At 34.4% G+C, this 15,820-nt stretch overlaps 1 protein-coding gene across 6 annotated transcripts in view; it reads left to right on the top strand.

The window, feature by feature from the left end:
- BRWD3 (bromodomain and WD repeat domain containing 3) overlaps positions 1-15,550 on the top strand; it is a 231,515-nt gene extending 215,965 nt beyond the window's left edge. For 3 of the 6 annotated variants that reach the window (XM_049644687.1, XM_049644686.1, XM_049644688.1), the window contains one exon: positions 2,636-6,972. In XM_049644687.1, the coding sequence (XP_049500644.1) occupies positions 2,636-3,390 (755 nt within the window). In that variant the 3' untranslated portion in view covers positions 3,391-6,972. The other 3 variants (XM_049644691.1, XM_049644693.1, XM_049644690.1) reach the window with 3 other exon arrangements.
- Positions 15,551-15,820: the final 270 nt, after the last annotated feature.

Raw genomic sequence — 15,820 nt, 5'->3', positions numbered from 1 at the left:
TGCTGATTCCTGCAGCTGGCTCTCTGTTTATGCTGAGGAGCTGGGGAGGAAAATGGCACCTGCCAGCTCTTTTGTTATCTGAGAGGAGTCTCTGTGAATGCTGCCTCTCAGCAAAACACTCTGAGAAGAGCAAATAATCTCCTACCTGTGTGCCCCAAGCATTTTCTAGATTGCTGTTTCCAAGCTGTCTGCCTCTAGGTTTTTTGCCTCCCTTCTCTCCAGGAGCAGCACAGTGCCTGCCAGGCTCTATCCAAGACAATCCTGGTGCCCTTTAAAACTTTAGGCTTTAGACATGTCATGTGGTAGGGGCTTGTGCTAGTCTTTTGGGGGATGGGCCCACAGCTGTGCTGGGACTGAGGCAAGCTTGACTGAAAAGGACAGTCCCACTATGTGCAGGGGTGTGGGGCTTCTCATAAACAAATTATTTAGCCGGTATTGGGCCTATGCTGCTTCCTACTGGTGGCTCTGTGGTTATGCTGAGGGGTAGGGGAGGGAAATGGCTCTGGTCAGCTCCTTTGTTTCTGGAGAAGCTTCTCTGTGAAAACTGCCTCTCAAGGAAGCCCTCCAAGAAGAGTGAATAATCTCCCCTATGTGTGTCCCAAGTGTTCTTCAAATCACTATTTCCTTGCTCTGCCCCCAGGTTGTTTGTTTGCCTTTTCTCCAAGGGCAAGGCAGTGCCCTCAGGTCTCTATCCCAGCCAAGCCTGCTGACCTTTAAAACTCTTGGCTTTAAGCCCCACTGGTTGTAAGAACTCTTGAAAATCAGCCCCTCTATTTTCCGAGCCAATGGTTTTGGGTAATTGTTCTCCTTTTGCATTCCCCTGTGTGCTCTACTCTTTTGCGCCCTTCTCTGTGACCAAGGCTCCCTCCCCTCTGCAGCACCCATGATCCTTTTCTCCCTAAACCATATCTGTGGACTTACTACCTTCTTCAGTGTGGCTTATTCTCTCCCTTTAGTTGTGGAGTTTGTTCTGTCAGTCTTCAAGTTGTTTTCTGAAGTATTTAGGATGATTTGGTTGTTATCTGGTTGTTTGTGGGACAGGATGAGCCCAGGGTCCTCCTACTCTATTATCTTTCTCCAGAAAACCAACATATGTATTTTTTTGAGAGAGGAACATAATTCAGTCTATAATACCAAGACTATTAGAGTAATCTTGTTGCTATGGTTGCCATACAACCCTAGTCATTGCTCATTCCAAGTTTTTCAGTCCACTCTCCTTTTTTTTCTCCTACCTCACTAGCTGTTCATTCTCAATTATTTTTTCCAATTCTTCTTTATCTTTAGATGGTTGGAATATCCCAAGTCTCAGTCATCAGCCACCTTCTTTTTCTTTGTTTGCCCTCTGAATAAGTGCCCTCAGTTCTCTTGACCCTAAATGTCATCTCTTACTGAAAATTTCCAAAATTATATCTCTAACTCTGAATGAGTCTCCCCTGACCTCTTGACAGTTACATTATCTGCTTGTTTCTTTTTCTATTGTCTTTACTTGGATCTCTTGTAGTATTTAAAACTGGAACATTGATTTTTTTTTTTTCTACCAGACTATGTAAACCTATTCCTCTTTCAGGATTCTCCAACTTAGCAAAATATCTCTACCATTCAACCAGTTTCTCAGGCCATAAGACCTCGGAGTTGACCTTCATACTACACTTAACACTTGACATCCTATCCATCATCAATTCCTGTCAGTTTGAACCTTAAAAATAAAAGGTTGGTTCTGATGGCTCCTCTAGAAGGAAATAATCTAAATCTAATCACTTCTCATCACCTCTGTTGGTACATCCCATTATCATATCTTACCTAGACAATTGCAGTGTTCTCCCAACTTGTCTCTGCTTCTAATCTTGTTCCTTCTATAATCTGTTCTATGTGGAGCAACTGTAGTGCCCCTTTAAAAATATAAGTCAGATCCTGTCATTCTCTGGTTTTAAAACCCTTCACTACTAGCAGTTATATACCACAACTCTGCTTTTCTCTTACACTCTAGTTACACTGGGTTTCTGTTTCCTCCAGTGGAATGTTCTTTTCCCAGATCTCACTTCATTCAGTTCTTTTCTCAGATACTACCTCAATATGAAAGTCTTTATCTAAAATACCCCCATGTATACACTTGAGCATTTTTTAATCACCCTCTTTTCTTTTTCTTTATAGCATGTATCATTACTTGAAATTATATTTTCATTTACTTCATTGCCTATCAAGCTTTCCCCACTAAAATATAAATTCAAAGAGCAAGGACTTTGTCTCATTATTGCCTTATTTCAAACTTCAAGCATCATATTAGGTAATCAGTAAATATTTGTTCACTGAGTCAGTGAAATTATTTTGATACATATTCCTAGATAATTCTTTCTAGAGTTCAAGCCCTTGAGATTTCTACTCAGCTTCATCATTACCCATCATCCTTCCATACTTTCCTCCCTGGCCCCCTAAAAAACACAGACAAAAATAAAAACTTCAGTGTCTTCAGTTTCTAACAGATTTAAATTTATACTCCAATATGCTCCATGATTTTACCCCATGTATCTTTGGGTGCTAAACATTTTTTGATACAATGTTTATTTTACTTTTGAACCTAAGTAACCAATCTTCCGTGTCAAAGCTTAACTTTAAAAAATTATTCATCTTGATTTAGATCACTCCCTTGATGGACCCCTTACAAATGGTGATGGCAGAGAGCCTCGGACAGGAATCAAAAGAAAACTACTTAGTGCATCAGAAGAAGATGAAAGCATGGGAAGAGAAGAGAAAGAGAAAAAAGAAACAAAAGAGAAATCACATTTATCCTCCTCAGAGAGTGGAGAGTTAGGATCCAGTTTGAGTTCTGAAAGTACCTGTGGTTCTGATTCTGATTCTGAATCAACTTCCAGAACAGATCAAGATTATGTAGATGGAGACCACGACTATAGCAAATTCATACAAACCAGGCCTAAAAGAAAACTCAGAAAGCAATATGCCAATGGAAAAAGAAACTGGAAGACAAGAGGCACAGGAGGAAGGGGCAGATGGGGCAGATGGGGTAGATGGAGTAGAGGAGGCCGAGGAAGAGGAGGCAGGGGACGAGGAGGTCGAGGAAGAGGTGCAGGTGCCACTAGAGGGAGAGGGAGAGGGAGAGGAGGAAGAGGTACTTCTAGAGGAGCCACCAGAGCCAAACGTGCACGTATTGCAGATGATGAATTTGATACCATGTTTTCAGGACGTTTCAGTAGACTGCCTCGAATTAAAACAAGAAACCAAGGCAGGAGGACTGTTTTATATAATGATGATTCTGATAATGACAATTTTGTGTCCACTGAAGATCCTCTGAATCTTGGTACATCCAGATCAGGCAGAGTGCGTAAAATGACAGAAAAAGCCAGGGTTAGCCATCTCATGGGATGGAATTATTAACAGTTAATAAATTTAGAGTAATTTAAAAAAAATTAAATGGCCTTCTACTGCAGGGAATTTACTAGGAAATCTACAAAGCAAGTTGTGTGGGGACTTCTGCTTCCTTTCACATTGGTGCTTTTCCATTATGCCAGTATACATTTTTTTCAAGACTTTTGATCTCCACACTTCATTTATTCAAACAAGCCTTACTTATTAGGCCTTAAATTTAAAAAAAAATTATGCCCACATATAGACACACACACACACACACGCACACACACACACACACAACACGTCACAAACACACTACAGATTTACTACATTAAGGGAGCATTCAGCTTCTTAAGAGTAGCATGACATTTTTATCTCAATGGAATATCCCTCTTTTGCTTTTGTATCACAGAAGTATAGCACCTTCTTACAGAGTTTTATATAGTTTGTTTTTGGCATTTTGATTCTTGTACCCAGTAATAATAACTTTTGCACAATACACCAATCCTATAGGCAGCTATTAAATGTTTACAGTTTCTATATTGTAAGAACGATCTGGATTATTTTACTCTTCCCAGGCTAAACTTTCATTGTACTGAACTGAAGTATATATTTATACTACAGTTTTTTGGGGGTGGGGGGATCTTGATATGCTTTTCATTGATTTGCTTAATTCATGTTAAAGGTGAGAAAGGGTTGGTGCCTTGTAAATATGTAGCAAATCTTTGTGGTGTGTCTTGATGTGTGCATTAACTTTATTAAAAAATAACATTTGAGGTATCGATCTAGACAAGGTGCCAAATGCAAAAGTTTCTTGCATCCATTTTCTTTTTCCTATTATATTTTATTGCATTAATAGAATTCGTGTAAAGAATAACTTAAACATTTGAAAAAATCCTCATCCACAAAGAATAACTTCTTGAATAGTAGCTCAGCTACCTCTATTAACTACAACTACTGGAAACGTTAAAGAAAATAGATGCTGTTATTCATTACTGACTAAGGAAAAATAGAACAAACTTGGTAGGAATGAATATTCCTATGTTATAAGCTGAGAGGTTGTTAATAATTGTATTGGCTCTCAAAATAATAGTTGTAATTAACAAACTTTCATAAGCGTAGTATGCTGTACCTTAGGCTTTTCTTAGAACATATTTGTGTAAGTAGACTTGGTCTACTGCTTATGTATCTCTGCTACCACTTACTATTTACAGCTGTGAGTGATTGGTTTTCATTTGAATTTTAAAATGTAACAAAGCAGCTAGTTTGAATTGGATGTTTTGGCTAGCAAATATTTTGAGTCAACTTTAATAGGTTTTGCTCATTCCATTCCAAAGGGTTCTTCTGTTACAATCTTTCAGAAAAGAACCTCATTACACTGCACAATAATATTTGAGTGATTATTTCATAGATTAAAAAAATCTTTAAAACCCTTATGGTCTTGTTTACAGCAGTAGAGTGCACATGATTCCATAAGTGAGCTTGAGTTCCAAGATCAGTTTTACTCCTCAAATTTGAGAGATTGCAAATTCACTAATTTGTTAAATACTTAGATTTTTGAGGTGAGTGGGATAATACTGATCTCTGTTATTGTAACAGCAGATTTGTTACACTTAGATCAGACTTTGGGGATAAAAGAAACTTTTTAATGTATTCCTAGTAATCCCAGGACATTTCTTAAGTTAATGTGTTTGTTTGTTTCATGCTTCCAAACATTTTATGCATCTGAAAATCCTTAAGTGCAAAGGAAGGAGTACACACATAACTTTGCTCTTTTGTTTGGGTTGTTCCTGTACTAACAACTTTAAACAGTTTTCACATGCAGTAGGAATGATGTTCAGGCTTTAAGAAAGTATTGTTATGAATTGTTAATGGCACTAACTTCTGTTACTGTACAGTAGATCAAGCTGATTTTTTTGTTGTTGTAGTCTTGTTTTGTTTTGTTTTTTTTCACTAAACCGAAACGACTTCTGGTTGTAACTCAGCTGACAGTTTTAACCATACTATAGATTCAAAAAATTCACATTTGAAACTCTACCTTTGATTTTTGCTAATTAGACTAATTTTGCATTTAAACTAAATTTGTGCCTGTTTCCCTAGAATCAATAACAATTTGGCTTACCCTAATCAAAGTAACATAGAGTTACTTAAATTGATGGATATACCCAAACGTGTATTGTGTGTATCATTTCAGTGTGAAATTTTTTGTTGACATTTCTTCCATGAAGAGCTAATCTCTTCAAATGTAGAAGAATTACCATTTGTGTGATTTTAGCTATCTCAAGCTTATTTATAATTTATTTTGAAAAATAAAAATGCCACATTTATTTCCCATATGTCAAGATTTTCTAGGTTTAGATAATTAGAATAATGAGGCTGAAGACATTTTTAAGCACATTTTATATGTAGTGAAATACTGTGAAAACACTAGTGAACAGCATTTTGCTGTAATATTGATTTCAGTTATTAGGATTCAAAAGTCACCAGGGTATGTTAGATGAGCATATTTGCCATTTATTACAAAACAAACAGATATTTTCTGTTTTCATGCAAATTATTTTAATAAGTGTGAAAATAAAAGTTTGAAAGATAGTATTTTTACTTTTATATCTGAACATTTTCCCCCCAATTTATACTTTGCTTTTTTGTAATGCTGCCTCTTGTGAATGTGTTGTAATTTGTATCACAGTGAATATTTTACACTTTAGTTTTTTAGAGTACCTTTAAACCTAAATAATATCAGATTCAGGCATAGCAAAGCAAGTAGGAAATGAGCTGAAATTTTTGAAGAAAAGTCTAAATATTAAATAAGTTGCTAAGAAATAAACACGTGTGTGAGAACATACATATGTATAAGCCTAATCCTATGCTGGATATTAATAGTCAGTGAACTATAATATTTCTCGTGAATGCTAATAATCTTTTAATTCCCAGCTTTAAGATCTTAGCATGTATATCTGTTTATGAAACAAATTGTGTTTCTTCTATGTCTTTCTGTGTGTATCTCTTCCAGCAATAGGATGCTTTCCAAAACATTCAGTAGCCTATCAGCCTAAGAACTAAATTTGTGTGTGTGTGTGTGTGTGTGTGTGTGTGTGTAGATTTTTTTTCCAACTTGACACACTTTGTCTCAGACATTAAAAAAGAATATTTTGTATGGAAGACAGCTATATTCACAGTCTACCAACTCTTTGTCTCTGTGTAAAGCACTTAACCTATATATATATATACTGCTTGATCATCCACTTCATTATGCCTTATAGGTAAACTAGGTTTTATCATGTACATGTGTCCCTCTATTTTTAATTTATCCTTCCTTCATTGGTTTCTTTTTCTGTTTCCCTTCCCAGAGATCAGGCTTGTGCTAGAATTCTTCATACAGCACTTTGTTTCACCCAGAGGCTGAGAAACTGAGTAGAATTTGAAATAGATTTGAGTGATTTATTATTTTGTTGTTTTTGTTGTAATCCTATAGGTTGTCATCAGACAATAACAGAGTGATTGAAAAGAAAAACGTGAATGCCACTTCTTAGTTTTTGATAAAAAAATTTTGATCATTTTTCAAAATTTGTACATTAGTGGTAGTGATAAACACCTTTATTACTTATATGTCTTGGGAATTATTTTATGCACATTTACCAACTGGCACTAATTTTTAAAGTTAGAATTTTCACATCCACAAAAAGGAAACTTACACCCTGTATAATTTTCAGTTTGCTGTGATATCCAACATTTACTTTTATTACCAACATTTTGAGTTCCAAAATGAATAGTTCAGCTCTGGGGGAGGGAATGGAACTTGCGACGTTTAAAATTCATTGTTTTAAATATTAACCCCATCCCCAACAGTTTTGTGGTACATGAGGCTTTATGAAAATTGTATTGAAAATAGAGTAAGATCATTTTTAAGGCTTGTTTTGAAAATTAGTGTGAAAATATTTTCATGCTTTTTTGATTTTCATTTCTTAGTAAAGTTTCTTTATTAAGTTTTAATCATGAAGTTTACCAAGTTTTGTTTAAATTCTAATATTAAGTTAATTTTTTTCATGGTGCTGTATTTTGTGAACTATGAGTTGCCCTCAAGTTTCTAGACATTTATTTCTTACATAGCCTTATTCTTGATTATTTTCTTTTCGATCATTCCTCCCCTGCTTACTTTTATCCTCATTTCTCTTACTGCAATGAAGACTGCACCTAATTTAGCATACTTCAACAAGACTAGCAATTTATGATTCACTGATGGGAAAAGAACAGTAGAAAGGCCCTGCAGTTTAGAGTTAAGGTGTGTTTATTTATATGTATGTCCATTTGTTATTCTTATACCTATCTTAATTAAATCTATAATATGAGACTTTGACATATAAAAGCATGATAAGTATTTTCTAAAAAATAAAACTATTGATACATATAATCACCATTGGTAATTGACTTTTAAAATCACATACAAAAATATTTAGAAACCCAGTTGGGAAATGTGTTTTTACATATGTCACCAGATACACATTAAGCAGTACTAGAAATGTTAATTTTTTAAACAATACTGTGGTGATGGCAATCAGTAATTTATTTCTTTGTCCTGTAACTTACCATCTTTGTCTTTTGTGATCCCTTACAAAGTATTAACAAAACTGTACCTTATGTTTGTTATTAGTATCCACAAATTTTAAGATAGAAAGTCATTGAGTTAATAGTTAATGTGATGTTGTATATGGACAAAATGTCCATTAAACTAAAATTCAGTAAAGAAAGGTAAACTAACTGGCTTGGTTTATAAAAGATGTTTTGTTTGGCAGTTACCAGTCACTATAAGCAATTATCTTCAAAGACAAAAAACTGGACTAATTTGTTGGCCATTCTTATGGGATGTTTACAATAAAATTCCAAGTTGTTTGGAATCAATTGCACTCTTGCTACTTTATGCCTTAACTCAGGTACCGGAGATAATTAACAAGAAGAAAGAAATAAGGAGTTTCCTTTCCATTATTGAGCTTCAGAGATTTTAACATGTAACTCTTGGGCCCTTTCTTTCTTGTTTCTTTATTATATATTTTATTACTTTTTTTTATTTGAAAAACTAGACTGCTTATCAAAGAAAATTAAGGCTTTTTGTTTTTGCCATTGCAGATATTCTTTAGGTCATTTTTAGGTAATAAATGTTTTAATATTTTAAGTGTGGGCTGCTTGGTGTATTAAATAACAGCCTGCAAAGCTTTAGTCAACATTTTGTTTTGAAATGAATACATTTCTAATGTCTTTATGGTTTATAAGTTTTAACAGTTAAGCTATGAATCCCTGGCATCTTTTTTATTTACAATAATATTGCCCACAGAGGCTTAACTGTATTATAAATATATGTGAAGGAAGGAGAGAAGTAAAGTGAGAAGTAACTTTTGATCCAGGAATTGAAAGCCCTAACATGAACATTTACTCTACTTAATGCACTGGGAATTTTCTTTCCAGTGGCAAGAACTTCACTTGGTTCAAGGTAAGTAAACTGGCCAAAGACTGGACTGTATGTTTTATACATATATCGTCTGTTTTATGTATTCAGAATCAAGAAACAAGGTATTTAGAAAAAATACCATCTTTGTCTTCTCATACGGTACCCAATGGCTATGAAAGTAGCCCAAATTTTCACAATATTTGGAGTGAGACAGATATATTGTTTCATATTTGCGTTTAGTTGCTTGATTGGTTAAAGATAGCCCTATTAAAGATGTAAAAGTATACATTAAAATTTCTTTAGTAGCAGGCTTTGATGTTGTCTGGCTTCACCTGCTAGGTTTTTTTTAAATAAATAATTTTTATAACAAAATATTACGGCAGTATTCAGAAGAAGATCCATTTTTTTCCTAGTTGACAAGGTCAAGAACAAAGTACTCTCTACCCTCTTTCTCAGTTATATGCCAATATAACTTATTATATAAATTATATAACAATTTAAAGCTACTTGCCAAAAATTCACAAAGTAAATTGAAGCCGATAATATATTGAACCTGTGAGTTGGTTTTCTTGGGATATTTAAGCCCATACACTTTACTTACATTTGATATCTTAGATCTTTTATATTATTACTTAAATGATATTTTATGCTACATATGGCTGGAAAAACAAATATATTATTAAATTTTTTTATGGTGCTAATGCTTTCCCAAAGTTTTGAGGAAACATTTTTTTTTCTTTTTCTTTCCTTTCTTTGTAACTTTAGAATGTTTTCCTTTGCCAGCTGCAGTAATTGCTTTAATAAAGTTACCTCTTATCTGGAGATTATCTGGAGATTACAAGCATCTAATAAATTTAACTTATTATTAACAAATTAAAGTTTGAGTTTGATATTGGAGAATTTTTAAAAACAACTTCCAAAAGCTAGTATCCTTTCATTAATGCATAAATTTTGAATTGTCAACTTTCCTGCTCAGCATCTTTAGGATTCTCTTCAGAGAATACATTTTGCAGTAAATCTATGAAGAAGTCAAAACAATTCAAATTGCTTGATTTAGGTTACTAATATTAGTTGGTAGAATTTATCTTTAGGGGTCTTTTTGTGTTTTTTTTTTTTTCATGTTACAACTCTAAGAATTTTTGTAGAAACGTTAATTTATATTTGGAATTTTGTGTAGTCAAATAATTTAAGGCAGTAAAACTTTTTTAAGGTTTTTTTGTTTGTTTTTGCGTATATCTTTTTTTCTTTTAAAAAAAAGTGAATATCATGGGGGTGGCTGGGTGGCTCAATCAGTTGGGCATCCGACTTCAGCTCAGGTCATGATCTCATGGTTCATGAGTTCAAGCACTGTGTCAGGCTCTGTTCTGAGAGCTTGGAGCCTAGAACCTGCTTCAGATTCTGTGTCTCCCTCTCTTTCTGCACCTTCCCTACTCACACTCTGTCCTCTCACTGTCTCAAAAATAAGTAAACATTAAAAAAATTTTTTTTAAGTGAATAGCACGTTAAAATGAGATTTGCAGCTCAAATTGTATAATCATTGTTAGGGAGATGTTTTGTTACACTTGCACACTGTTCATCTAAAAAAAGTGAGGTGCTGATGTTTCTGAATTGTTTCCATTTTTTAATTTTAATTTATAAATTAGAGCAAACCTTGTATCTAAAAATGTAAGTGTTAAATTTCTCTAGTCTGATTGTAGGGAGCAGAAAATATGCCCTCGATATTCTCATAGTCACATCACCAAGTAATCCTTTCACTTTTAGATGTTGTTCATTTTTATTGTGATTGTGGTTAATAGTTTTCATGATAAAGAAAAATAGTATTAAGGAAAAATAATAGTTTGAGTTTATGGTAGATACATTTTTGCATTATAATTGCCTCAAAAATATAAGACTGGTAAATACAGTAACAAGTTTTCAACACTGTAAAAATACTAATCTTTTATCACTTTGCTTATAATTACTCAAAGAGAAATTATCAGAGAACAGTCTGAGATAATGAGTCACATGGGGGCATATCCTTCACTGATACATTTGAGGAACTCCAAATACATACAGGGATCTCATTCATTGAAGAAGATATTTACCAGCAGGAATTTTAGCCCATATTTATATCAGTGATAAAAGATGGCTAAAGAAAGACTAGTCTGTCTCTTCCCAGACTTGCTTATTTGTTCATTAAACATTTGATGAGTACCTTCTATGTGCCAAGCACTGTAATTCTATAAAGAGCTTTAGAGTTTACAAAGACCATCCCTCAAATATATTCTAAATCACCAGAATGCAACTTTTAGTAAATTCCACTTTTCAGATGAGAAAAATGAGTTTCAATGAAATCAAATCATGTGCAAGGGTCACATGGCTAGTAATAGAAAAGCCTTGATTCCTCCAGAATATCTACTTACAAGTTTCCAGTTTTAACCTTTATATCTTATTAATGGGATAATGGCTGGTTCCATTTTCCTCCTTCCTGTTCTCCATGAAATGGGGACTCCAAAGTCATGCATGTGTATCTTCAAAATCACAAGTAGGAAAATGAATGGAGCTCTTAAAGTGCATATATTTATACACACACAAGGGTGAATGTCCAAGAAAGATGTAGAGAATTTACTCCTATCTTTTTTAAAATTTATTTTATTTAAATTCAAGTTAACATACTGTGTAGTATTGGCTTCAAGAGTAGAACCCAGTGATTGCTCACTTACATATAACACCCAGTGTCTGTGTCTCATCCCAATAAGTGCCCTCTTTAATGCCCATCACCCATTTAGTCCTCACCCAACCAACCTCCCCTCCAGCAAACCTCAGTTTGTTTTCTTTATTTAAGAGTCTCTTATGGTTTGCCTCCCTCTCTGTTTTTATCTTATTTTTCCTTCCCTTCCTGTATGTTCATCTATTTGGTTTCTTAAATTCCACATAAGAGTGAAATCATATGAGATTTATCTCTTTCTCTGACTGACTTATTTTGCTTAGCATAATACACTCTAGCTCCATCCATGTCGTTGCATATGGCAATATTTCATTCTTTTTGATTGCCGAGTATTACTCCATTGTATATGTATATATATGTACACCACATCTTTATCCGTTCATCAGTCGATGGACATTTGGACTCTACATAATTTGGCTATTGATAGCACTGCTGTAAATATCGGGCTGCATGTGTCCCTTCAAATCAGCATTTTTGTATCCTTTGGATAAATACCTAGTAGTGAAATTGCTGGGCCGTAAGTTATTTCTGTTTTTAACTTTATGAGGAAACTCCATACCGTCTTCCAGAGTGGCTGCACCAATTTGCATTCCCACCAGCAGTGCAAAATGGTTCCCTTTCTCTGCATCCTCACCAACATCTGTGGTTTCTTGAGTTAATTTTAGTCATTCTCACAGGTGTGAGGTCATATTACATTATGGTTTTAATTTGTGTTTCTCTGATGAGTGATGTTGAGCATCTTTTCATGTGTCTTTAGCCATCTGGATATCTTCTTTGGAAAAGTGTCTATTCATGTCTTCTGCCCATTTCTTTACTAGATTGTTTTTGGGGTGTTGAATTTGATAATTTCTTTACATATTTTGGATACTAACCCTTTATCCAATATTCCATTTGCAAATATTATCTCCCATTCTGTTAGGCTTCCTTTCAGTTTTGTTGATTGTTTCCTTTTCTGTGCAGAAGCTTCTTATCTTCATGAAGTCTCAATGGTTCATTATTGCTTTTGTTTCCCTTGTCTCTGGAGACATGTCTAGTAAGAAGTTGCTGCAGCCATAGTCAAAGACGTTGCTGCCTGTTTTCATCTCTAGGACTTTGATGGTTTCTTGTCTCACATTTAGGTCTTTCATCCATTTTGAGTTTATTTTTGTGTATGGTGTAAGAAACTGGCCCAGTTTCATTCTTCTGCATGTTACTGTCCAGTTTTCCCAGCACCATTTGCTGACAGACTGTCTTTATTCCATTGGATATGCTTTCCTGCTTTGTTGAAGATTAGTTGGCCATACATTTGTGGGTCCATTTCTGAGTTCTCTTTTCTGCTCCATTGATCTTTGTGTCTTTGTGCCAGTACCATACTGCCTTGATCACTGCAGCTTTGTGATATAATTTGAAATCCAGAATTGGAATGCCTCCAGATTTGCTTTTCTTTTTCAACGTAGCTTTACCTATTCGGGGTCTTTTGTGATTGCATACAAATTTTAGGATTATTTTTTTTTATATCTCTGTGAAAAATTCTATTGATATTTTGATAGGGGTAGCATTAAATGTATAGATTGTTTTAGGTAGTATAAACATTTTGACAATATTTGTTGAGTATCTTTTCATGTCTATTAGCCATTTGGATGTCTTTGAAAAAGAAGTATATTCATTGTCTTCTGTCCATTTTTTAACTGGATAATTCAGTTTTGGGGCATTGAGTTTTATAATTTATATATATATTTAGGATACCAACGCTTTATCAGATTTGCAAATATATTTTCCCATTCTATAGATTGCCTTTTAGTTTTGTTGATGGTTTCCTTCACTGTGCAGAAGCTTTTTATTTTGATGAAGTCCCAAAAGTTTATTTTTGCTTTGGTTTCCTTTGCCTCAGGAGACATATCTAGTAACAAGTTGCTCTGGCTGATGAAAAGAGGTTAATGGCTGTGTAATCCTCTTGGATTTTTATGATTTCAGGTCTCACATTTAGGTCCTTAATCCATTCTGAATTTAATTTTTTGTTTGATGTAAGAATGTGGTCCAGTTTAATTCCTTTGCATATTGTTGTCCAGTGTTCCCAACATCGTTTATTGAAGAGACTGTCTTTCCCATTGGATATACTTTCCTGCTTTGTCGAAGATTAGTAGACCACATATCTGCGGGTTCGTTTGTGGGTTATCTATTCTGTTCCATTGACCTATGTGCCAGTACCATACTGCCTCCAGCTTTGGTTTTCTTTCTCAACATTACGTTGGCTTTTTTGGATCTTTTCTGGATCCATACAAATTTTAGGATTGTTTTTTATAGCTCTGTGAAGAATGCTGGTATTATTTTGATAGGGATGTTTTTGAATGTGTAGATTACTTGTAGTAATATTTGTTTTTCCAATCCATGAGCATGAAATTTTCCATTTCTTTTGTGTCTTCTTCAGTATCTTTCATAAGCTTTCTATAGTTTTCAGTGTACAGATCTTTTACCTCTTTGGTTGGGTTTATTCCTAGGTATCTTATGGCTTTTGATGCAATTGTAAGGGGGACTTTCTGAGTGGAGGAAAAAAAAAAAAAGAAGACCAAAACAATAAAGACTACAAAGGACCAGAGAACATCACCAGAAACACCAACTCTACAGGTAACAGAATGGCATTAAATTCATATCTTTCAATAATCACTTTGAATGTAAATGGATTAATACTCCAATCAAAAAATATAGGGTTTCCAAATGGAATAAAAAAAATCCACATCCATCTATATACTGCCTACAAGAGACTCATTTTAGGCCTGCAGATTGAAAGTGAGGGGATGGAGAACTATCTATCATGTTAATGGAGGTCAAAAGAAAGCCGGAGTAACCATACTTACATCAGACAAACTAGATTTTAAAACAAAGTCTGTAACAAGAGATGAAGAAAGGCATTATATGACAATTAAGGGGTCTATCCATCAAGATCTAACAATTATAAATATTTGTGCCCCAACTTAGAAGCACCCAAATATATAATTCAACTAATAATAAACATAAATTCATTGACAATAATACCATAAAAGAAGACTTTAATACCCCAGTTACAACAATGAACAGATCATCCAAACAAAATCAACAAGGAGAAAAATGGCTTTGAATGACACACTGGACCAGATGGACTTAACAGATATATTCAGAACATTTCATCCCAAAGCAGAAGAATACACATTCTTCTTGAGTGCACATGGAACATTCTCCAGAATAGATCACATACTGGGTCATGAATCAGCCCTCAACAGGTACAAAAAGATTGAGATCATACCATTCATATTTTCAGATCACACCAATACAAAACTTGAAATCAACCACAAGAAAAAAATTGGAAAGCCCTCAAATACAGGGAGGTTAAAGAACATTTTACTAAAGAATGAATAGGTTAACCATGAAATTAAAGAAATTTAAAAATACATGGAAGCAAATGAAAATGAAAACACGACAGTCCAATCTCTTTGGGATGCAGCAAAGGCAATCCTAAGAGGAAAGTATATTGCAAAGTCTTGAGAAGCAAGAAAGGTCCCAAATACACAACCTAACCATACAACTAAAAGAGCTAGAGAGGGAGCAGTAAATAAAGCCCAAAGCCAGCAGAAGAAGGGAGATAATAAAGATTAGAGCAGAAATAAACACTATAGGAACAAACAAAAAAAGTAGAATAGATCAATTAAACTAAAAGCTGTTTTTTTTTAAAGAATAAACAAAATTGATAAACCCCTAGGCAGACTTATGAAAAAGAAAAGGGACAGGGTCCAAATAGATAAAATCATGAATGCAAGAGAGGAGATCACACCAACACCCCAGAAATACAAACAATTATAAAAGAATACTGTGAAAAATTATATGCCAACAAATTGGGCAATCTCAAAGAAATGGACAAATTCCTAGAAACACACACTACCATAACTCAAACAGGAAGAAATAGAAAATTTGAACAGGCTCAGAGCCAGCAAAGAAATCGAATCAGTTATCAAAAATCTCACAACAAATAAGAGTCCTGAGCCAGATGGCTTCCCAGGGGAATTCTACCAGATGTTTAAAGAAAAGTTAATACCTATTCTTCTCAAACTCCCAAAAAATAGAGACAGAAGGAAAACTTCCAATCTCATTCTATAAAGCCAACATTACCTTGATTCCAAAACCAGACAAAGGCCCCACTAAAAAGGAGAATTACAGGCCAATATCTCTAGTGAACCTGGATGCAAAAATTCTCAACAAGATTCTAGCAAATAAATTCAACAGTACATTAAAATAATTACTTGCCATGATCAAGTGGGGTTTTTTCTTGGGATTTTTTCAGGGCTGGTTCAATATGC

The sequence above is a fragment of the Panthera uncia genome, chromosome X (genome assembly GCF_023721935.1).
Source record: "Panthera uncia isolate 11264 chromosome X, Puncia_PCG_1.0, whole genome shotgun sequence".
NCBI lineage: Eukaryota > Metazoa > Chordata > Mammalia > Carnivora > Felidae > Panthera > Panthera uncia.
Note: the sequence above shows the minus strand (reverse complement) of the source record. Positions and strands in the feature narration are given on the sequence as shown.